This window comes from Fringilla coelebs (assembly GCF_963513975.1).
Source record: "Fringilla coelebs genome assembly, chromosome: 1".
NCBI lineage: Eukaryota > Metazoa > Chordata > Aves > Passeriformes > Fringillidae > Fringilla > Fringilla coelebs.
Window position 1 is genome coordinate 28,449,944 of NC_140028.1, and position 24,648 is coordinate 28,474,591.

The following is a 24,648-nucleotide window of genomic DNA, read 5'->3' on the forward strand; positions in this document are numbered from 1 at the left end:
AGCACGTCCAACTGAGTCAGTCCTATCATGATTCATGGTAAGTACTGTACTTTATCATCCTGAATGCTGCCAAGGAGATGCTTTTAAGTTACAGGGTGGTGTAAAAGAGCTGTAGGTTAAAATTCCTACTGAATTAATCTTTGCTTAATGTGAGGAGTAGGAATTCTCCAGTGTGAGATTAGGTGATCCAATTAGTATTAATGGTCATGGCAAAAGTTCCTGTCCTACTAATGTCAAGGGTGCAGTTTTGAACACACAGTTTAATGTATAAAGGAACTACTAAAACTTTTGTACCCTGAGGCCATTTAATATGTCTACATTTTAAGTGTGTTTTTAAAATAAATTAAAGTAGGAGCTTACAAGAAGAATTGCCTTAAAGTAATTATGCAGAAAGCACATAATAAACTTTCTCACTATTCCTACGTTAAATCTAAATAGGTATCAATAACCAAATTAGAGTTTAGATAGGTATCAAAAACCAAAGGGCATCCATTCCAGGCAAAATAATTGCAGACAATGACAGGAATAGATCTCAAAGTATTGAGATGAGGAGTCTTTTGTCCAATCAAGTGGAGATTTTTCAGGTACTTGGAGGCAGAAGTTTTGCTCAGCTGAACAACCAGGTGGAGTGGCTTAAGAAAAAATAGAAAAGAAATGGGAAGGAGAGAGTGCTGGAAGAAGATGTTGGAAGCATATAACATGAGACAGAGATACTGGGAAAGCCCAGAGTAAACCAAGAGTGGAATGAGACAAGTAAGGCAAAATGAAAATTTAAATGATGACAGAATAATGAATTAAGACAGTCAATTGAATATACAGGACGTAGAGTTATATGCTTAAAACTGTCATCTGTGAAAGTCTTGCTGTGGTGGTGTGATCCAGGTGGAAATGGCAATAAAAGATGGTCCTATTTAAAACAGTTGTTTACTTTTATTTTCCTGCCTAATGCCTATTTGAATGCACAGTGCACAGTAGTGCATAAAATTTTAGTTTTATGAGGATTTCAAGGGACATTAATTTTAAAATAAAAGTTGGAAAGCAAAATGTTAGACTTGGGGTCAAATTGTGGTTTGCAAATGGTGCAGAATCTCATAATAGCTGAGAAAGGATTATTATCACCCTGCAAAGAGGAAGCAGACAAGAATTTAGCCTTTCATTCTTTATTTATTTGGTCTGGAAAACACTTTCCTTCTTTTGAAAGACTACAGAACTGTAGTGTAATTTTAGAAATCAATAGCGACAACAATTTGGAAACTTCAGACACACATAGCAGCGTGATAAGGTGGATAAGTTGGTATATGATTAACTTCCAAATCTTCATTTTGGCAGACTGAGCTTGTCTTATTCTCACTGATTGCTTTTTTTTTTTTTTTTGAAATGGCAATTACAGTTCTATCACCTTCTAAATAACTTCCCTTTTCTGAGGTGTGTAAATGCCTATGTATGGATAAATTCAATCTGCCTTTCATGTTTTGATATTAATCATGCAGAAAATCTTCTTAGTAACACATTTATATTTTATATAAAAAATTGAGACCTTTTGGAATAATTGGGTCACTCGCTGTAGTGGCTCTGCAATTTGCAATGAAAAAAAAATTTACCATTTTGTCTTTTAGTATGGAAAAATAACAATCTTTTGGCTTTTCAATGTTTGCACCTCTTTACTTGAGCGAAGGATTTCAACAGAAAAATGTTTCCTTTGAGAGTTTTCCATTCAGCATTTTTGATGCTCAAGGTTACTGATAAAGCCTGTGAAATGAGTGTTTTTTAGGGGAACTAAAGCTATTTATTTTCAAAGACTGACACACCAGGAAAACTGTGTGATGCATGACAATTGCTCAATTTCACTTAAATCTTAGAATTTGTTGATTAAGCCGATAGACTCAAATTCATAGTACAGATCCAATGGGTGTCCTGAGTTTTTCCAGAGGATTTCTATGACCCAGAGAATGCCTAGAAAACACCAGTGTCCCCCTCCCATCCACCACTTTCCCAACATACCTCATACTGCTGCTTTGATTTCTGTACTAGGTTACTGTTCCCAAGCTTAATCCCCCCATACACAGATGGGGATGGTTGATTTTAAGTGAGCAAAACCCAGTGCAGCACCTTCAACAAGTCTCCCAGGTTTTACTGGAGTCAGCCAAAGTACAGGGAAGTAAAGGAAGGGCTACTCCACCAGAATTAGTTAAAATTACACTGGCAAAAATATCCAGTGGAATATTTCAATGGAAACTAAAAATCAGTCTTCTTATTTGAAGTGTTGAGTTACTTCAATTAATTTCTGATATTTCTTTTTCAGCCATAAGGTACAGCAAAAAGCCTGTGATATTTTTTTGGAAGACATCATCATCCTCACCTGTAAAGGGATCCAGGTTTGCTTCTAAGAGGTAGGTGTTTGGCTGTCTTTGTTTCTGCACTTCACTCAGATGTTGGCTCTATGCTCATAAATTTTGGGTCAGCAAAATCTGTGGAGCTAATTTTGATCTACTTAGACTAAATAAAAATAATGAGGCTACTAATATTGAATATTAAGGTCAACTAGGTTATATCAAAGAGTTAATCTCATTTAGGCAAGCATTTTGTTTACTTGTCTAAGAGAATTTTTGACCTGATCTGACTGCATTGTTTACCTCTGATTAAATTCACTGATTGGTGTGTGCTTTTGTTTTGTTTTTAAGTTGGAGGCAAAACAGGTGTTTTTGATAGAACCTGAGCCATTAAAATGAAATATTTTCTGTCTCAAATTTATCAAGCACCATGTCTATCTTATCAAATGATGACTGAGACTTCAGGCAGGTAAAGACAGATGGCAAGGTGCAATGAAAAAAATAAAACAGATTAATTGAAGAATATATTGCCTGTTGTTCCACAGAAATTTTTCACTACTGTAAAGCATATAATTTTTATAGGTTTAAATAGTTGGGAATGCTCCTGTCAAAGAAAGGCACCTGTTGGTCTCACCTCAGAAAGAGGTGCTAATTGTACCTGCACTTTCAATCTTCTGAGACACATTGCCTACCACATGGGCTCAGTGTCAAAGCTGGGAACAGGACCCAAAATTCCTGATCTCACACACTTTCCTTAAAAATGAGATAAATATAAGAGAAAACCCATTATTTTCAAGCTCTTTTTCATCAAGTCCATAAGATTCTTATGTCTGTAAATTAAATATACTATTTGCATTACAATGTTTTAAAAGTTTCATGATTTTGTTTTGAGGATTTTTTAACTGGGAACTAAATGATATAGAGCAGATTCAGAGGAATAGATCTGAATTCAATAAAATTAGTTTGCTTATTTGTTTTACAAAAATGCATATAGACAGGAAAATCTAGTAGAAAGAGACAATGATAACATTGCCTGCATTTTCTGACGGTTCCCATGTGATATGTATGGGATAGAATTTAAATAATAATGAGAAAAACATTATGTAATCAGTCATAATCCAGCTAAAATGCTGAACACTACTTAGGACATCTTCCTCTGATAAATTGACTGCCAGGAAATATAGGGAGGAGGGGCAATGGCAAAGTCCTTGCAATGACTCATGTAACACCAGGTGAACAGCAAACACCTCTGCTGTGCTACTGCATATATTAAATATAACACAAGGGCATGTCAGGAAGTTTCTTACAATTTTTGATTTCATGGCATGCTTTTATTACTTTCTCCATTTTTTCAGTCACAGGTTATTGGATTTACTGCAGCTTGGGAAGGTACAAGGAATTAGTATCTGTCGGGTATGGTGCCCCTAATGACTTTCTTAAGTTGCTCAAGTACAAACATCTCACACCAATATTTATCAAGTGAACACAATCTTTTACCTATTCATTTCTCTTAGGAATGAAGAACATCGTGTTTCCTTGACACTGAATGCAAGATTTCAATGAATGGGAAGCTCAATAGAAAAGACAAAATTTTGCATGATCTTAGTGATTTTTAAAGTAAGCTGAATAAGATTTCTGGCACAACATTGCTTCAGCCATTGCCATTTATTATAACGTTTGTCCTTCACTTTCTAAGTAGTCCTGTACCAGCACATTCAGAAAGCTGCAAGTTGTCAGAATAGCTACTGATCTTTGTGACAAGCCTAATCAGCTTAATTTGGCTGATAATAGAAGAGTCAGTCTTGTCTGTCCTGATGCTATGGACTGAAAAAACAGGCATCTAAATGGACAATGAAAAATATAGTTTAATTACAGTGATAAATTAAGTACTATTAATACTATCACACAGTCCCATATTTGATTAATCTTTCTACTTGAAACTAGGTTTAAACTAGATGAAATTAATCAGACAAATTTTAGTACTTTTTCTGCAGGTTTTATTTTACTTTCTGCTGAGTATTTTCACTGTTGAATTCCATACAAAATAATTAAAGCAAGGAAAGTTTCAAAGTTTCATACAGATTTGCTATTAATTTCACTTTAGCTGCTTATAGGAGGGATGTGATACATACAATCAACCCTCTTGCCAAACTAGGGGTAATTTTAGCATGGTAACTATGCTTTGTGCTTTGGTGGTTTTGAATCATTGTTCAAATGACTCTGCTATACAGTGCTACAGTGAACCTTGCCACTGAACCTTGGCTAGTTACTCTTCTACCACATCATATTAAAACCACTTTTGCTAATACCTTTGATACTGTACCTGTAAGCAATCTAAATCACCCATTTGTGACAAGAGGGAAATGTTTTTGATGAGCTTTAGCCACAGCACTAGTTGGTTCCATTGATTTAAATGACAATGGCATCAATTTCTACAAGAAGTATAGCTATTATTATATCATTATGGTTTTACTTTTGCATAATGAAAATGAGTGCAGCAAGAGGATTATCCTGAGTTTTATGTCTATGGCAGTTTCTGGTATTAATATTTGAGACATTATTCTCTATCAGATGTTAGAAACAAATTTGATAGACTGAAAACATGCAGTGTAGAGGTGGAGAAAAGGACAAGAGTAAGAAATCAAATACCCTTGAGAGGTAAATATAACTGAAATATACTTAATAGAAAGGGAACTATAATTGTTGTTGAAATAACTGCTGTAAATCTACATTGTAACCAGAACTGGGCCTTTTATAGTCTCTGTATCTTTGGTTCTAAAATAATTTGATAAAAATGTCTCTTAAGACACCTCATTAAAGTTGACTCATTATTGTGGAACTCCCATCTAATAATGCTTGTCTGGCTTCATCACTTTTAGCACAGCTACACCAGCATAAAAGCAATGCTGTGATTGTGAATATATCCTTCAAATTCCAACCAAGCACTAACCAGCGTCTGATCTGAGTAATGACACCATAAATCTACTGTATTTGCATCACATACTCTACCAGAAAACAGTTTGCTGTACTGAATGCTCAACTACAGGACCACTACCATGCTATTACTATTATAGTTATTTACTCTGAAAGGCTGACAGTTTGATAGGAACTATTACTCTCAGGCAAATTAATACATATATGAATGCTTGTGCATAATTCATTACAGTTAATTATTTTGTTGGTATTTTATTAACCATTGGCTAAAAGTGTTTTGTGGTTTTTTTCCCAAATCTATAATACTTCAGGCTTTCAGTGAAGTAGCTTGTACCTACCTGTTTTATTTACAAAGGGGGCTGCAATGACTTAATCAGTGCTTCCCCAATGATCAATTAACACCCTTTGAAACAAGTTCAGAGAAGATATATGAAATGTTCTGGGTCTGCACTGGGTTGTCCATGTGCTAAATCAGCAGAATTAGGGAACCATCAAGCATGCTTATTCTGAAATGTTCTTCCTTCAATCTTTCAGCCAGGCTGCACAATATTAGTCCTCTTTCTATTAAGAAGGCACTTATTATTGAGGGACTGAGGACAAGCTGCTGCTCAAATGCTGTAACGTGTTGGACTGTGTTGCAAAGCTCACTTTTCTCACTTTTCTGTTCCCCCCTGTGCAGCCACAGGGGTAAGAAAAGGTTATTTGTTTTCCTTCCCACCACTTACAATTTAAAGCCATGGCAGACATACAAGACCTGCTTGATATCACTGGAGATTTGTGTTTGGGTAATTTATGACCTGTTTGTGATTTTTTTTTTTTTGGTGGGCTTAATTTAGTAAACATAAAGATCTTTCTTCATGAGAGCCCGTTTTCCATAAAATGGGATGGGTGTGTTGTCTTCATCACAAAATCGTTGAGGGACAGTTTAATTTAAAAGGAATGCACTTGGAAGGAACACAGGAATTTTAAGTTCACTGCCACTAGAAACTGTTCAATGTTAGGAACAGAATGAAAGTCTGAATTATGGGTCCAGTAAAATCCGGGATAACCAACTACTTGTTTTTTTACCTGAAAGGAGCAAAGGAAATAGACCTGAAGTTTTCAATCCCTCTCACTTCCTCTGATGGTCAGTTAAATGATTCAGTTAAGTGACATGAATTGTAAAGTAAGCTCAGGAGCTGCATAATAAACCAGTCACTATTTTATATATACATAAAACTACAAAGTAGGCATGCCCTTGTACAGGAGGGAGTGAGAGGCTGTGTGAGAGCACATGGATGAATGCTTATGGCACACTTCACTGGGCAAGTTGAAGCCAACTCTTTAACATATTCATACAGAGATGGATCATGTTTCTCAGATCCCCTTTCAAAGAACTCTTCAATATAGAAATGCAGCAAAATACTTTGGGAATTTTTCTAAAGAGATCCTTCAAGCCAGAGTGCCTGAAACATTGGAGACATTTACTGAGAGTCACTTTTGGGCAAATAGAACAAAATTGAATTTCTCAAGAGGTGGTGTTTGATGATTGCAGCAGGTGCCTTAAATGCATCATGTCCGAAATTGAAGTTCAGACGGGCAATCAAGTTACTGCTGCATTAAACTTTTTCACACTTTAGCTGAGCTCTAATGACTGTTTGATGTTGAACAACATCCCCTGCTATATGGTGGAGGAAGAAGGTGTGCAGCTGTCGAGTGCGGTGTTGTTTTGTGTGTGCAGCCGGGCAGATAACTGAAAGGTTCTTAAATCCATGCCCGACTTAACTCAGACTGTGTCTTTCTTTACAGTTGATCTAGGCTGAAAGCAGGCATGAGGACAGCTGCCATCACTCAGTTTATGTGCAGTAACCTGTTCCTTCAAATAGACAGTGTGTGAATTTAGAGAACTGATCCTATCACCTAAACCCACAGTATGCATCCTGTGTAGTCACTTCCTTTGCAAGTTAGAATTAGAAATAAAGAGAGGTGTTTTTGAGCCCTCTGCTACAAAGATGGAGACCCACATATATGAATTCAGAGGCTCCACTGTGGCAGCAACTGGACTCTGGCAGTGGGTGTGACCTTCTTGAATACCTTCCTTTATTGACGGCCTTAGGAAAACAGAATTCTGTTCTGCAAACCTGCAACAGGTTTTGGAAAATGACCTGGCAGAAGATTTGCAGATAAATCTGAAGAACTCACTAGAGGTTAAGATCTGAATTAAAGTAATTTCCCTGTTTTCCTCTCTTAATATTTTTCATACTAGTGGACTCACAATTAAATTTTCCTCCTGAAATTATTTCAGGGAATTAGCTTTGCCCATTTAAATATTTTTCTATTTCCTCTGCTGGTCTTAATGGTGAAACAAAGTCTTTTCTTAATCATTGTCTTAAGTTCCTTTACCTGTATATTTGGAAAACATTATAGATTTCATTTACAAAAAGCTTTTTGGAGGATTTTTCAAAATTCCAATTCCAATGTTATTATTTTATACAAAATAGTAATGTTTTTCTTATGTAGAAAGCTTTTCTTTCTGTTGTCACATTTAACATGTTTAATTCTTAACCTTTCTTTTGTTTTCTCAAAAGATTTGTATCTACCTCCATTCCAAATTACATCTTTGCTCTTAGTCAGCTTTCTTTCCTAAATAATTTAGCTTTTATAAAGCAGAATAATAACATCTCTTAGGACTTGCTTTATAACAAGCTTATATATATATACTTTACTTTTCAAAAAACAGAGGGCAATTTCAGATAAGAGGACACAGAATAAGTAGAAGCAGACTGAATTGTCAAGTATTTCTTGACAAGTATTTCTACAGGGGTATTCATTATATATTTGGTAGTATTCTTACTGTCTTTCCCTTTACAGGGCTATCAATGATTGGAGTAGGAACTAAATCTTACAGGAATTGGCCAGGATATCTACAGAAATATATGTCAGTATAAAACAGTTTAAATTACAATATGCATAAAAAACTACCATCTTCATATCATAAATACAGGCTGATACTGCTGGCTGTTTGGGTAAAAATTGTAGAGGAAATATACATAATTCAACTTATAATTGCCTTTCTGTGGAAAACACCCATGCCCTGACATTTCTTTGAAGCAATCCTTGGCTGAGCAATCCTTTATCCTGTCCATTGCAGTTTTGCATTCACTAATCTGCCTAGGCTTTGCAAAAGAGGAAAGTGTTATTATCACATCACAGCAGGGAGGAAAAGAAAGGTGAAGTAGCCTCTTCCAAAACTTGATGGAAATGGCAAGAGAGGATGAAAGGGACAGGGATTTTACATCAGTGACAATCTTAGTTGCAAGCTTTAAAGTCTCCAGTACTGCCAGCTTCTCAGCTAGAGCATCCCAGCCTTTGGGAAGGTCAAGGAATGAGGCTGACTGGCTCCACACCCCTGGCATTGCACCGGGCTGCACCTGACTGAGAGGATGCACAGAGTCCTTTTACTTGGCCTTTCCTTGCCACCATCATGTTGGGATGGAGCATGCCATTCAAGCCAGGATGCAATGCAGAGGACACCACTCTCCGCATGCAGTGAGCCGCCTCCTCCCGGCACTCCTGCACTGAGCGATGACAGGCAGAGAAACTGGAGCTGGTTCTGGGTGTCAGACCTTTGAAACTGGAGCTGGTGCTGGGTGTCAGACCTTTGAGCTGTCTGTGGAGCTGTGTCTGCACCACACTGCGCTTCAGCTGATTCCACAACATGAATCTTGGAAAGGCCTCTTCACTTGGAAGCAGTGGTGTGCAAATGTGCCTGTGCCAGTTCCAGACTTTCATCGCTAGTGAATTCTGCCTGTGCTGCTTGCTTTATAGAGCCTTTCCTGCTGAGGGCTTTGAGAGATGAAAAAGTTCTTCTACTTTTTGTGTCATATAGTGTGAATGTATGCTAAGTATGTCAAATCCACAGGGTGAAATGACAGCATTGAGCAATCAGAGTCTAATGCACTATATGTTAACATCCCTACTTAGCTGTCTGTAATGGGAAGTATGGTGCCTAATTAGTGCAAAACCCACCATTCTGGTTAAACTCTGGTCACCCCTATTGCTAAAATCACTTCAGCTGGTCAGGTATTAGCCATGGTGGAAGATTATAGTTACAAGTATTTCTTAATTACAAAATTTCAACTCCCTACAAATTCAGAGTGGTAGCTTCTTACATCCCTTATGTCTGAAGAGGAGAACCTCTCTCTTTAAGAAAAAGTCATCTGTTCTCCATTGCATGTGGAAAGCTGAGGGAATTCAGGTTTTAGTAGCTTCTTCTGGGAATAATGCTATTCAGGATATAGAAATTCAAGTCTTGGGCTGACTAATGGGACACAAGCCTGAAAAAAATTACAGGTAGGTTTAAATTGCTTTTGCAGTAAGCAGCACAAACAGCTGGTTATTCACATGCCCGGTTACTCTAGAATTCTTATTGATTCTGCTTGCTAACTGACTTCTCCTGCTTTACTAAAAGATTTTTACTGTACACACATGATTAAATATTTTTCAAATGCAAGCAATGACAATGAGCAGCAAAAGTTCTTTCAGCTCAAAGCAGAATAAGAAAACCAGGAAGGAAAGGAGAGTATTATAGAGGCTAAACCACTGTGACTGTTCCATTCTTGTTAGGAATGCATAGAAAGGTATAAATCTCACTTTCCAAATATTTTTTAATATTGCCCTAGAAGAACTTAGGAGTTTAGCACCATAATGGTGCTAAATAAAATGCTATTATTTAATGAAAGGTGCAGCCTCAATCATTGAAAGCTCAAACATTTCTTAGCCAAATATTTTTTAAGGAGAAATCCTTCCCTAAAAAAAATCTGTATCTGCCAATACAGCCCTCAGAGTATACACATGGAAGACAGAGACTCTGGACTGTGGAAAGCACATGTTTAGTAATGAAAAAGTTTACCATTTTAGAATCTTATTTGATTTTTAGAAGCAGCAGTTAAGAAAAGAAAAAAAAGAAAAAGTAACACTTTACACTTCTACATGCGTAAAATATTAAATTTAAACCAATTTAAACTACATTTTATTTCCTTTCTAAAATCACCAAATGTAGTAAAAAATATATATTTTTTTTGTTTCTCCTCAGAGGTTCCTATGCTTAATTGATATTACAATGTATGAGGAGTATAGGTCTGGGCACTAGTTACAGAATATCACAGTGCTGCTCTGAGCTTATTTTGTTAATCCAGACTGCTGGTTCTCTGTGGTTACTTGTAGGAACCATATAGACAGACAGGTCATGATTATTCCTTACCAGCTCATTGCTGCCATCCTCATCAAAATCCTCCTCTATCCCATCAGTCATATCTTCTCCATCCCCATCTGCATCTGGCCCTCCTTCAATTGGCTCTTCCGTAGAGTTATCTGCATTCTCTGATATGCATTCCTCTTGAATCAAATCAGCATTATCTTCCATTTGTTTCTTTTGGGCTTCTGTAAGGAAAACATACTCTATGGAGATTCAGTAACCTTTCCTATGGGTGGCAAAGGAAAGTGCTCTGCAGAAGAAACCTAAGCTTCCATCTCCAAATGTGCTAGATTTTTAAAATTCTCTGTGATAATGTCTACCAGCAAATATGATTGAAAACTTTTCTTTCAAAAATTAGTGCATAAATGAATCACAATATCAATATGATCATCTGCCCCATCTATGCCATGCAGTGGATGAAGACTTGATTTGCCAATAGATCCAGGTTTTTGATTTTCTGTACTTTACTTTGCCTTGGAATCCAATTGGCATAATCTTCAGATGTTTGTTCATGTGCAGCCAATGAGAAATACATAAATATCTATGCTCTGAGAAGTAGAAGGCCGTTAATTGCCAATAAATGAGTAAGAATTTGTATTAATTTACTGTGAATATATGTTAACAGTCATACAGGTAACCAACAAATACTTTTGGACAGGTAAACATGTTTTTATGAAGTAAAGTATCCGTTACTCCTCATTGGTATAGTGAAGTAACTGGAGAATGTTCCCCTCCAATCAACAAAATATTGGCTTCCTATATTTTCTGCAAAGTGGGAAAAAGAAAGAAAATTTCCATGGAGGCCTGAAGAATCTGTTCTTGTTGACTTCATGAGGGTAGCTGCATTGTTGTGACTAGATATTGGGAAACTCCCAGGTATGGTGAAGAACTTCATCCAAACAGCAGAATACCAGAGGAAGGTTGATGGAAGAATGACAGAGACAGACTGGATAGAAGGATGTTTGGAGGGATCAGAGTCTTAATTCTATGCATGTCAGGAACTTATATGAAACATTTTATGTACTCAGAGTGAATCAGGCCGGAGAATTTGTTGCATGCAGCTAGAAAAATAATGTCTTTTCAGTCTGAGGGTGATCAATGACAGAATTTCTAGAACAAAATATTTCTTCCTTTGTAAGACTGACTGCTCTGTTACACTAGTAGTTCAACACCTATCTTGTTGGACAGCCAATGAATTCAGTGTTGCCTTGAAGCTCTATATTTTTGAAGCTCTGTTATTTTTTTACCATAAGTTATTACCAGCTACACATACTATTCAAATCTGATGGCATTTTTCTGTTCCATAGTCTTAAACCAGGACATTTGTTTTACCTTTTGACTTTGCACATTTATTTTGCCCCTTACATTCATCTCTTTAGTCTTAATTTGTCTTTAGTCCCTCATTTTCAACTTCGCTTACTAAAGAAACAGAAAAATTAATCCTTCCTGCCTCAGTCACCTAATGTCTTCAGAAAGATTCTTAAAGCATACAAAGTCATCTTAGACAGCTGCTCTGACAGCACTGTAGTCCTATATATTAGCAGAAGATTGAGCCCATGGAGTCTTATCTTCTCTTGGGAAGGTGCTCCATACAATGCCCTGCCAGTTAAAAGTGATTGTGTTACTTCCCTTATGCACAAGGAAATATGGATTGAATCATCAATGCCTTCTATGTCTGGCCCTACCACTTCGGGTCTTAAGCCACTTCTGAGATCACTCATCTCTGGCAATGAGAACTGAATCACCTTTGGTTAAGGCTTTTAAAAACAAGGTTGCTGAACTGATAGACAATACATTTAAATGGGAAACCTTCTAAGATAACAGCTGCTAAAAAAATTAGGTCACTTACTTAATTGTCTTAATGAGAACATAGACTGGGTTCTTCAGAGAAGGCTAAAATACTGTCTCAGTACCCATCTCTTTTGGGCTCTTCTGAGAAGCTAAACTCAAGTGTCAGAACAGCTTATTCCCAGCTTCCCAGTTCAGATTTTTGCAAACAAAGAAGCTATTTCTACAGTTTTCCTATGTACAGGAAATCCTATTTTCTATATTCAACCTATTGGAAAGGTTAGGGGTTGATAATAGAAAAAGCCAGAACATCAGATTATACTGCAAGGAGAGTGTTCATGCAATTAATATATGCACTGAGCACGTCCAGCCTGTAACATCACATTCCCCCAGATGTAAAAACTTCTAGGATTAAAAATTAAATATTCTTCAGGAGAGCGAGTCAAACTTAGAAAACCAAAAGAGCAAGATGATGGCTTGATTTTTGTTTTGTGCAAATGAGAAACAGACCCTCTCGCTCCTCCCAGTCTTAGTGAGGCCACACTTTCTGGCAGAGGAAAATAAGAAATAACATTGCCAAACCATAGGGAAGGAACAAAATCATCTCATCATCTCCCATCTGACACTCTAAATGAAATAGTTCAGCTACTGATGTAGCTTACACAAATATTTTTTGGATCTGCAGACTGATAATCCAGGCTGCATAACCTTCTTCATCAGCTCAGGAAACTTAAATGGGGTTTCATGCTTACTGGTATCTTTGAGGTGTTCTTCTCCTCACACCCTACAATGAGAGGCAAAGAATACGAGGGATGAATTCTGCACCTGATGTTTTAAAACATCAATATTTTGAAAACATTTTTTAATATCTGAGGATATTCACTGCATGTCTTCAGAAGCTCTAATACTGTGACTCAATATGAATCAACATTTTCCTTTTTGATATGATTTCTATTTAAATGAGACCACTACAGTCCTTTAGCAAAAGGGAAAATTGAATATCAAAGTACAATGGTCTGCAGATTGTTTTGCATAGTAATGGATTTTTTATAAAAACTCCCCAAGGTAGCACAATCAAGAGTATTTCAGTGCACAAGTGATTCCATGAAGTGCCTTGCAATTACGTCTTCACCAATTATACCAACTTTTATCCAACTTGCATAAAGTACAAAATAGAACCTAATGAATATAAATTGTGCACAGATCTGAAAGAGATAATCACACTCTCTACTAATGGTTTACCTTAGAGTTGAAAAAAGCCCTAAACTTTGTGAGATAAACTGCAACAGCTGGGAAACTGGTCCTTGTCTGTCAACTTAGAAAGTTATTGTAAAGGAAAGGTAGGTTATTTTTCAAACATTTTTTTTTAATGTGACTTGGGAACAGGAGACATCCATATCTAAATTCCTATTTTGACTGTGTCAGGTTTATAACCCTCAACTTCTAATTCCCAGTAATGTTTTAGACAGTCTTGATGGAATTCTCTTTATGTGTCCTGATGGGTTTTTGGCTTTCTGTAACTGACTACTGTCACGACACCCAGGCAGTTGTGGGTTCTGAGGCAGAATTTCTTTCACACATTTCACACAAAATTCAGAAAAGGATTTTAACACAGAATGGAGGGGTGAAAAAAAAATTGAGTTTTTAATGAGATAAGGCATCCATGCTGACTCTCACAAAATCAATTCACTAATATAAAGCTCCTGTAAAAATATATATGTGATCTATAAGGAAATAGCATAGAAAATGCCATAGACAGGCATAAGAACTGAGTTTGTTTTTTATATATGGTGAAAATACAAACTTATAACTCTCAGGATGACTTTAAAGTGCTGTCAGGTGAGATCATTCATCTAACAAAATGAATTATGCTCTGAATTCATTAAATTATGAAGTAGTATTGGATTTTTTCATTCTTAAGGTGTAACTAAAACCAAAACCTTTTAAGCCAGAAAAAAGCTAAACTGGAGCTGTAACCAGTTTTACGAAGAGGCCCGAACTTCACTCAATAACTGAGGTTGGAAACTATCTCTGGGCTCTCCAAGTCCAATCCCCCTTCAAATCAGGGACAAACTCAAATTTTAGCACAGGTCCTTAGGTCCTGAGCCCAATGAGTTTTGAATGTTTCCAAAGATGGAGCCAGTATAGTCTCTCTGGTCAACTCACTACACTGCTTGGCTGCATCTCTTTGCCTTATATCAAACAGAATTTTTTTCCTCGCTTCAGCTTGTGACTATTATCTACTGCTTATTGCCCAGGCAATAATTCTTGATATACACCATCTATTAATACTTAACATGCCTAGCACCAGCATCCCCACTGTTGAAAACTTCTAGCTTAATTCTGCTCAGATTTTTAGTGATGTCTTGTTTCAAGAACAACTAAAAAGGTTATTTTTCCTACTACACCATAAAAAAGGATTCTTAAATGATGATGCATGTTCTGTGAAAAATATTAATCTATTCTCCCAGTAGTTTTACCTGAGAGTTGATTTACCTTGCTTCAGGCCTCCATTAAGTACCAACATTTCAGAAAGTTTCCATTCTCTTTGGTCTGTCTGCTTGATTGGTAACAAGGTTCTAATTTTATTAATATCACTAAAATGGCTTTTACCTACCTGCTTCAGCTTTTTGCTGCTTTTCAATCTTTTCCAGTCTCCCTAACAAGGAGTCAATTTTTGTTTTGATCTGAGTTAATTCTTTCTTGATTGTTTGCAACTCATCTGATTTCACTGTGGAAAGAGAGCAAAATGCAAAACATGAAATAAACTATATTTATGGTAACATCCCCTGCCCCAAGCAAAACATGTTCTTTTTCTCTTTTCTGTCTAGTAGAAATACTACTCTCTCAATTTTGTTAATATTTTCAGAGATTTAGCTTTTAAAATTAATGTTGTTCATTAAAAATGCAGAATCCTAGAAACCATGGGATTCTAAGCCTTATTGGCAAGAGTCCATGAAAGGTGTGTTGCTCAGTAATAGTAATTTCAGGAAAAACATCTCAAAAACAGCTTCATAAACCCAAGTAATTTTTTACTTTAAAACAGCCTATAGTGAAAGAATAATTCAAATATGGTAGACATGTCACAGTCTTGCAATGTTATTTTGCTGGACTCTTTGGTAATAATATTGACAATAGTAAATAGATCCCTTACAGTACGTATTTGTCAGCAAGAGTGAATGGTAATATAAGTGCTAGGGCAGCCAGGAATGCAAGGTTATGTTCCAGTGAAAAACTCATTGCAAGAGGTGTCACGTTTTGTCGCTTCAAAAGCTTTCCGTTCAGTTTCCGTCAGCAATTTCTTGTACTTTTTCTAGCTATGGATAATATATGAAAATATTTCATTTTATGATCACGTCCAAGGACATGGAGGCGTCGCCTATAAATTATTAGCTGAAGTTTCCAAATCTTTATTGCACTGCTTTACTCTTCATTTTTGTTTATTAATGTGCTCCCATTGTCTAACCTAAGAAAGAGTCACTGCTTTGGAGATGTTTTGGCTTCAAAGGAAACAGTGCTGCAGCCCTCATAAATTATCTCATTATTTTGGCACTATCAGAACATGTGTTTTATGTTCAGAAGGTGGCCCAAACAAATACACTTGCCCTGTTTATGCTAGGATATAATGTGGAAAAGATCAAGAGGAGAAAATGGCAACTCTATGCTAGCATGGGAGAATAAAGCCATTTATAAAGGAGCAGGGTAGGCAACAGAGCTTTCACTCTTACAAGTCTTATAGGAAGAAATGGACCAAATGGAGCATCCCCATGAGGGAATGCCAGTGGAAGAGCACTGAGCTCTGTTACTCCTCCACCACTGCTGTAGGAGGGTGTGCATTGACTTTGGTGTGTGTATCGAGAGCGTGGGTACACACAGCAAGGGGTGTCCTTATCGAGCCTGGGGAAAGGGATGTTCTGCTACGAAGAAGAATGTGTTCCCCTTCTGTCAAAAGAGTCTTCTGGCTGCATCTTGCTGCATCAGTCCTGTTCATTGATGACATTGACCATGTCTGCTATCATGGTGTCTCAGGTAATTTGTATTGGGCAATCAATCTTACAGTGAAGTGTGAAGACAAGCTACTGCTTGCTTCAGTGATAGTTGATGAGTAGGTGTTTACTTCAAATTAGCCTTTTTCCAAACATGAAGCATATTCACTGAGGCTGAAACCAAAGATTTTTATCTTAGGGTTTGGGCCATGTGCATTTTAGTATAACATGTAAACTAAAGGCAGTAGGGTGCCACATGTGGTAATGCACTTGTTTAATCATGCTCATATTGAGAAATGGCATTATCTCAGTATAGGCTGAAACCTCTGATCTCACATGGAATGAACAGAAGGACTTAAAGAAAAAAGGGTAAAACTAACCTTTGTTCTAGACTCTTATATGCTATACAGTATTTGATGGAATTATTTTGTGTATTTATAGAATGAGGGTTTAAAATGTTCTTAGGGAACTAACGGGTCATTCTCCAATCCCACAGATCTGAAACTGTTAAGAGTCCGAATACTTTCTATTTAGAAGGTTACTGTTTCCCCAGGGGCAGCGGCTGGTCCATGTTGGAGTAGTAAGGTAGCTCAGAATCCAGAGTTAAATGGTGTGAACTGCTCCAATGGGGAATGCTAAGTGTGGGCAGCAACCCACTATGAAGCCTGTTGGCAACACATTCCGTGCAGCCAAACTGTTGTGTCAGGGATGCTCCCTTGACTGGCAAACTGCAGGCTGGCCAGGCTGAAAGGTCAGGCCCAGAAGTGACACTGCAAGGACCTAATGGTATTTGTTTCCAGTCTACTAAGCAAAGCAGAAAACATTTGCACTTCTGAGTCTGAAAAGGAATCATGCTCATGCCTAGCACTGCTGTTGAGCTCAGGTCTGCTGCACAGAGGCTTCCATGTAGTATCTCTGGAAAAACAATGCTCGGAAGAAGATGGCACCAGAAGGAACAAGACAACAACAAGGATTCATGGAACAAACCCCAGTGAAAAAGGACAAGGGAGTGCTTTTGCAATCTAAATGATTCTAAGATTCCATGATCATACAGTGTTTTGCTTCAAGTTAACACTAAAAAGGACTGAAAGAAAAAAGAAAAAAATATCAACCAGTCTGCACAAGTGCCAAACTTTCACTCTGTTTCCAATATTTTGATGGTGTAATTATTTGAACTGCTAATTTTTTTACCTTGCAGAGGATTGTACAAGTCTTCAAAATTATTCTCCCAGAGAAATTCCACTCTCAATTAGAGTGTAGTGGGTATTTCTGTAGTAAGCAGCAACTACTAAAGACAAATTATAAAGGACCCTGATGAAAAGTAAGTTGAGCATGAGCCAGGTCTTTTCCTCATCACAGCTTAACTACATCCAGCAACTGAGCACCACACAGTTGCTTATTTCCCTCCAACATCCAGAAGGATGGAGGGAAGAAAATAAGGAGTGTAAAAGTGAGAAAACTCATTGGTTGAGAAAAGAACACTTTATTAATTGAAATACAATATAATGATGATAATAATAGTAATAGTAGTAATTATAATAATAATAATGAAAAGGAAAACAAAAGAGAAATAAAGTCCAAGAAATAAAAGCAATGCAAATGAAAACACCAACAGATGCCCTGAACAAGCCCTGGCCAACCTTCCCCTTAATTTATTGTTGAAGATGATACCATGGCCTGGAACATCCCTTTGGCCATCTGGGGTCACCTGTCCCAGGGGTGTCCCCTCCCAGTTCCTTGTGCATCCCCATCCTTCTCATTGGTGTCATCAACACTCTTTCCAGCACAAATTCACAACACAGCCCCATAGTAGCTACTGAAAAGAAAATTGCCTCTGCCCCAGCACAACCCAGCACACCACTCTACCCAGCACTTGTGAGGCCACATCTGGAGCACTGTGCCCACCTCTGGGCTCCCCAGTACAATAGGAAATGAAGAAGACAAAACCAGACTCTTCTCAGGAGACCCCACTGACACACCAAAAACCTTTGGCATAAATTAAAGCATGTGGAACTTCATCTAAACGTGAGAATTTTATTTTTTCTTCCCATGGGTCTGGTCAGACACAGCCCTGGGAAATTTGCTTGGCAGGGCATTTGCAGCAGAGGAGCTCCAGAGGTCCCTTCTAAACTCAACCATTCTGTGAATCTGTGGTAGCACTTAGCAAGAACTTCAGGCTTTTAAAACAGTGTTATGACAAAGATAAAACGTAAAGATTATAAATTCTGTGCTCTCAGTGTTCTGCTTTGAGTATATAAATTCTCCTTTAAAACATCATATATTTTTAAAAAAATTGATCTCAGGAAAGAAACAAAGCCATTGGTAAGCATGACACCAGAACTGCATGCATCCAAAATATCTGTTCATCTGTTTTTGAGCAATAGAGTAGGAAATTAAGGTAACTTACTCTTCAGGAATTTTTCCCAATTAACAGATAAAATAAAGGACAGCAGATAAATGAAACGCACATATTGAAAGGGAGAATAATTATTAATGAAATTTGTAATGGCTAAATATCTTCAACAACTCTGATGCAAAAATGTAAATCAACAGGGGAAATTGGCTGATGACATGAAATTGAAAGATATCACTTATTCAGAGAAAACTGGAATGGAAGAAGAGGTCAGGTGATTTAAAGGAGTGTAACATTAGGAAAAAAAAAAGAGATTTCACTGAAAATCCCTACACTTAACCACAGAAGTCCTACTCTTAGCACCAAGGCTCATCAGCAGAAGAAGACAGTGACAGAATTATCCTTGATAACAGATTATCACTATAACAGATTATCAACAGATTATTGATAAGAGCCTATCACTATCTGCAACCATGAGAAGGAAAATGCAGTGCTAGGGTGAATCAAATGATGTATTGCTGAGGATGGAGAAGTGTATTGTCTCTGTATAAGGACCTGGTGAGTACAGGTTGAACCACTGAATTCCAACAGGTACATGCAGAGAGCAGCTGTGAAGATGACCATAAAAATGGAAAGCCTTTAGTGTGACAGAAGCATTTTTCTTGTTTGTTGAAGACAAAAAAAGGTAAAAAGAAATAAGATTTTTATGCTAAGACAGTGTTGGAACAAAAAAGAGAATATGAACAAATGAGAAACAAACTAAGCTGGAAATTACAAGAAACAGAAAAAACCCAAACCCTGACTATTTTTAAGATGTATCTTAAAGGATTAGACAATGCTACTTGCAAAAGTAAGGAATTTGATTCAGTGACCCTTTCCAGCCCTTTGTGGCCTTCTAGAATGCATCTTTCATTGAAGCATCTAACACCAAAGGAGACAGTCACATCCAGTGCATTATAAAAGGAATAAAATTAAGGTCAATTGCATTTTTAAAAATGAAAGGGCTACTGTTGAACTATAGCTTTTTTTGAAACATATTTTTTGCTTAACTGCAAATTGATTCATCCACAAAGCATGATTCAGATTTCTTTAGGAAGAAATGTCATGTATTTTTAACTAAGCCCTTCATGTTTAATAAAAAATATTGTATCATATTTTATTACTGTAGATATCACTGAAAAATGGATCAGCTGAGGAAGCTAAATGTAAACTCTATGAGTCAAAATTAATTCCTTTAAAGACAGAATTCAATACATATTTTTATGTCTGAAGTGTCTACTCCTTAATTTCAAGCACACAGAGCATAAAAGATTTGATTAATATTTTCCTTCTGATTTAGATGTGTAAAATGACAGTGTACACTCTGACACTTCAATTTCTACGTTGTAATAAAAAGTGAGCTCTTCCCAGTTCTAAATAGCAATTTGAATGTACTGCTTCATACCATTAACATGAAGAACTACTATGTGTGATTTACCCACCAACATGTTTAATTTTGTGAGTTACTTCTGGTAATTTGGAAATGCTGGTTTATGTTCTTCTAGTCTTTGGAATTAAAAAGAAAACAAAATATTGATAACTGTTCCTGTAAAAATTATAGATTTGGGAAAGAAATAAAATCTTCCTAATGTATTTTATGTTTTGGAAGCAGATTTAAAACACATATTGTCACTTTTTGGTCAAACAGGAGTTTACTGTGCTGGCAGATATTATTTTTGCAAATGAGCAAGGCATTTTTGATACTATGTTTTTTGTAATATCTTTGTGCAATAATAAACCTCTGGCTTTGGATTTGTTTTTTTGAAAGGAGTCCTTTTGATTCTGATGATTTCACTTAGGGCTCTCCTGTGTTCTGACCCAAAATATGACATGTATGGGTTCATTTTTTGGATCCTGTCTAAGTGTGAACAGTAATATCTATGAGATTTCTACTTACATATGAAAGGTCTCTTAAGGGAAGTGACCTCATGTGAGTTTTGCTATATGAGGGTGAAATCTTCAAAGCATAGACAATACCATTTTGACATTGTTATTTCTAAACTTGCAATTAAGGTGTTTTATGGTCTTTCATTAAACTCAAAATAGCTTCCTTCCCATGGACTATGTTTCTCTTCATTGAAGAATTTGTTGAATGTTTTTGAATGTTTCTCCTTATTTACCTAACAATAAATTAACATTAGAATTTACAGTGCATTAGTTCAAGGGGTTCAGATTAGCACTGTAGATTAAGGAGCTACAAAATATTAGATTGCTCTCTCCCACAATTCCACATAACCAACTTTTCCAAGAAAATGGCAAAAGAACTTGCAAAACATACATTCTCTTCTTTCCAAATTGAAGTTCTAAAGGAATGGCTCCATTACTTCTCTGATAAAGGTCTTAGAATAAGCTGATTATATTCCTGTCCAAGTCAATAAAATCACGTTTCTATATTTATGATGGGTTGACTGGAATTGACAAAAAGAGAAGTAATTTTATGGGAAAATTAGGCATGAAAATCTGTATACTGGGTGTCTGACTCCTTTTAAAGATGTGATGAATGCAGAAAGAATATTTTGTGCAATTTATGTCATCACAATAGAATGTCTGCATTTTTCTCCAAATGCCATTGTAATGAATTGAGGATAGAAACTTAAAACAGGTCAAAAAGCCCATGTTTTAAGTGATGCATCTTGCAGCTCTCCCTTCAGTTAAAGAGCTGGATCCAAGGATGATCTTGCCACCTGGAGCTCTAAGACTGACACTTAGAACTCAGATCACACCTGAATACATTGAAGGATACCTCCACTGGGGAATAACACTGTCTGTTTGGATACAGACACTCCTGATTGCACTTCCGTTGAATGAGTTATAGCTTCTGCAATATTTGCCATATTTTGCAGGCAGTGTTTTGGAAATCTCATAGCAAGTGCCTGTGGATACTTGGACTAGGGTTGAATCCTATAATCTGTGCTATGCATTATTTAAATCCTGGGACACTATTACTAAGCATTTTTTTAAAATGCAGAAGCAAATTTTGCAGTAGTTCTGAGGAACAAATATCTGGATATTAATGTAAAATTCTCTGCCTCATTCACTACTATAGAAATTCAGATTTCTGGATGAGAGCTTTTCTTGACATCTGTTGAGATATAAACACTAAGATCCTCAGCTCTCTAGAAGAATTTTATAGTTATTCTTGCTCTGGACAATAAGAATAATATATAAAAAACTTATCTGAAAATAAACTTTCTTTTCATGGCAAAGTGCAGCAAAAAAGCCTGTTGTTATTAATGCATACTTTAGGACAATTAATCATTTGAATGTACTGATTCTACTAAGTATTTATGTCCATAAGACAACTGATGAACAAATGAGATCCAACTGAAGCTTTTATTCACTATGTGAAAACCCGAAGATCCAAGGACTAAAAAGGACTTTAAGTAATTTAAGCTCTAAGTTTCCTAAATTGAAGATCTTGAGCTGCATCCTTTAGTTCAAAATTATAGAAGAAAACATAATTTATTACTTAAAATAATGAAGAAAGGGTTACTTCAAGCTAAGTAGGAAAATGTCTAGACTCATGTTCATCCTCCAGAGAACAAAGGAAATATGGCTACTCCCAGGCATCCTCTTAGGGTCTGAGTCAGCTTTACAATATGACACCTAAATTTAGATGTCTTTCTGCGTATTAGGCATCAAAGCTCTTGTTGGTGGAGACTTGGAAGTACACGCAAGAGAGCCTCTCTGTCAGAACATCATCCTTTCCAAGGAATGTCTTGAGCTCTTTGTTCCTGAGTGCACAACATTATCTTCAGCTGTGTTTACCACATGTCCATCTTTTCAGTCACATGCATTTACATGTTTATTACGTTTTCCTTCAAGGTTTCTGATATTGTGGGGTCATACAATGGGATCAAGAATGGATCCTAATGGGCTCACGAGGTCCATCTTCTTTGTTTGATACTAGCATGTAAGACTTGGCTGTTATTCAAACAGACTATATGACTGGGTGCTGTTGAGGCCATAATTAACTCCTCTGGCAGTAAGATTTCATCGTAAGACAGCGTGATGTTTTGCTGGCCACTCTAGTACTGCAAAAGGCTTACTGGAGTTCCTTCATTCCTTCTAATATCTGATCCCTACCTGATCTTTCTCTTCCTCCTCCAGTGACGCTTCCAAGGACAGTATCACTCCACATAAGGGGCAGGGGAAGACGGGTGGGTGCTGAAAGATGCACGAAGAGGAAGATGAAGTTCCCAGGAGATACTAGGGAGTGGGGAGCTTGGTGAGCTTGGAGGAGGGAATGCCTATTGTTCCTCTAGCTCTTCTATTAACCCTTTTTAATCACTAAAGAAGGGTTAAATAAGCCAATCCTGTTTTGAACTTCCTTTAAAACCAAGACATTTTTCCTCTTTCTACACTCAAAGAAATCCAGTAAAAAAGAGCACACATAACCCAACCTCCCCTGCCCCATCCTCCCCCCCTCGCAGTCCACCCCTACCAGCTTACATACAACCCTGAGGTCTCCACAGAAATCAATGTGTCTCTGTCTGTCTATAACAAGATTATTATCTTTTTTTTCCTACCAGCAGTTCACAAGATCTCGTGGTGAATGAGCAGTCAGGTCGAGAGGAGATTTTAAAAAGACTTTTTCTGAGTCCGAGGGAGCAGGTCAAATGTTGAAAGAATTTCCTTAAAAAATGTCATCAGTGTGCTCCTTGACTTGCAGGAGAGGCTGGAAGCTTTGGTAATCAAACCAGTTTTTCAAGCTAGAGATTTAGGCTAGGAAGTGACTGCAATAGGGCTATCTATATAGTGGGAGCTGTCTGTTTGCAGAATTTGCTAGAATCACTGTTTCAATACTATCCAACTGATATGAGCAACTCACATTTGGATCCTGAGGAAGAAGCCCCACTTGAAGTGGACCGTGATGCTCCCTTCATGGAGAAAACCCCTTTGCCTCTGCGAGTTGTTGTCACAGCCACACGAGGACGTTTGAGTGGAATCACTGCCCGGGGCGGTGGGGGGACACGGCCATGGTAATCAAACAACCTAGAAAAGATTAAGTCAGCTGGACTCCATAAAACCCTCTGTGATTTCATGTCATGGGAGCTCTGTCAACTAAATTTGCATGTTATCTGAGAAAATTACCCTTTGAAACTGTAATCACTTTATATCAAGTCAAATTAGATTTCAAGGACCTATGCACATTAAATGCCTTATTCAGATTTCAGTCACACACTGGTGCACAGACCAGCTCTGATTTTTTGTGTGTCATTCAAATGAAGGATGTATTATGGGACTCTGCTATTTGCCGTATGGAAAATCCATAACTTGCTTTCCACAGGTCCACATCATTTCATTGTTCACAGCCAACAGCAGTACATTTTGTTGTGACATTTCAGCTCCTTTATTACATGCATGGCTTAAATTCTAGTTTTCTGTCTGCTATTCTTAAAGATGTAAAAGTAAAGTACAAAAGAGAACTTTCCTGAAGACAACCATTACCATAAAGAAATATCTTGCAGTTTCTGAAATAACAAAAGTCTTTGCATGTGTTCTCTTTATTACAGAATGAATTGGTGCAGAAATACTAAAATATCCAAGCATGCTTAATAAAAAAAAAAATTGTTCAAACCAAAACAACTGTAGCAGGCAGATATTCTATGACAAAAATGACAATGACAAAGATATTCTATGACAAAAATGAACTTTTGTTCCCAAACAGAATAGCCTAATCCTAATGATACAAGTATCAATAGCAGGTAAATAACCTCTGTAGAGGGAAGTAAAGGCAATAAAAAAGGTAATCAAAGCTACAGATATACTTAGAACATAAAATGTATGGGTTCTGGATATGATAGGTCAAGAGAAGAAAGTTCAAAACCCAAAGATTTCCAGTTCAGAATCTGAAGCAACAGCCTCATGAAATATTCTCAAGTTTAGTTGCAACTAGTAAATATGGAAATTTATACCCACATGTTTGATTTTCACAGTTGTGAGCACTGTCACCCAGCTGGGGCAGAAAGATACACATTT

General features: G+C 37.0%; 1 protein-coding gene across 1 annotated transcript in view; it reads right to left on the reverse strand.

The window, feature by feature from the left end:
* Positions 1-10,395: 10,395 nt before the first annotated feature.
* Positions 10,396-24,648, reverse strand: part of RALYL (RALY RNA binding protein like) — a gene marked incomplete at its 3' end in the record, with an annotated part of 164,654 nt that continues 150,401 nt past the window's right edge. Inside the window, exons 5-8 of the mRNA XM_084202654.1 lie at positions 23,498-23,661; positions 22,753-22,833; positions 14,906-15,019; positions 10,396-10,685 (exon numbers count right to left, since the gene is read on the reverse strand). Coding sequence (XP_084058780.1) covers positions 10,396-10,685; positions 14,906-15,019; positions 22,753-22,833; positions 23,498-23,661 — 649 coding nt within the window. The remainder of the gene's footprint in view (positions 10,686-14,905; positions 15,020-22,752; positions 22,834-23,497; positions 23,662-24,648) is intronic.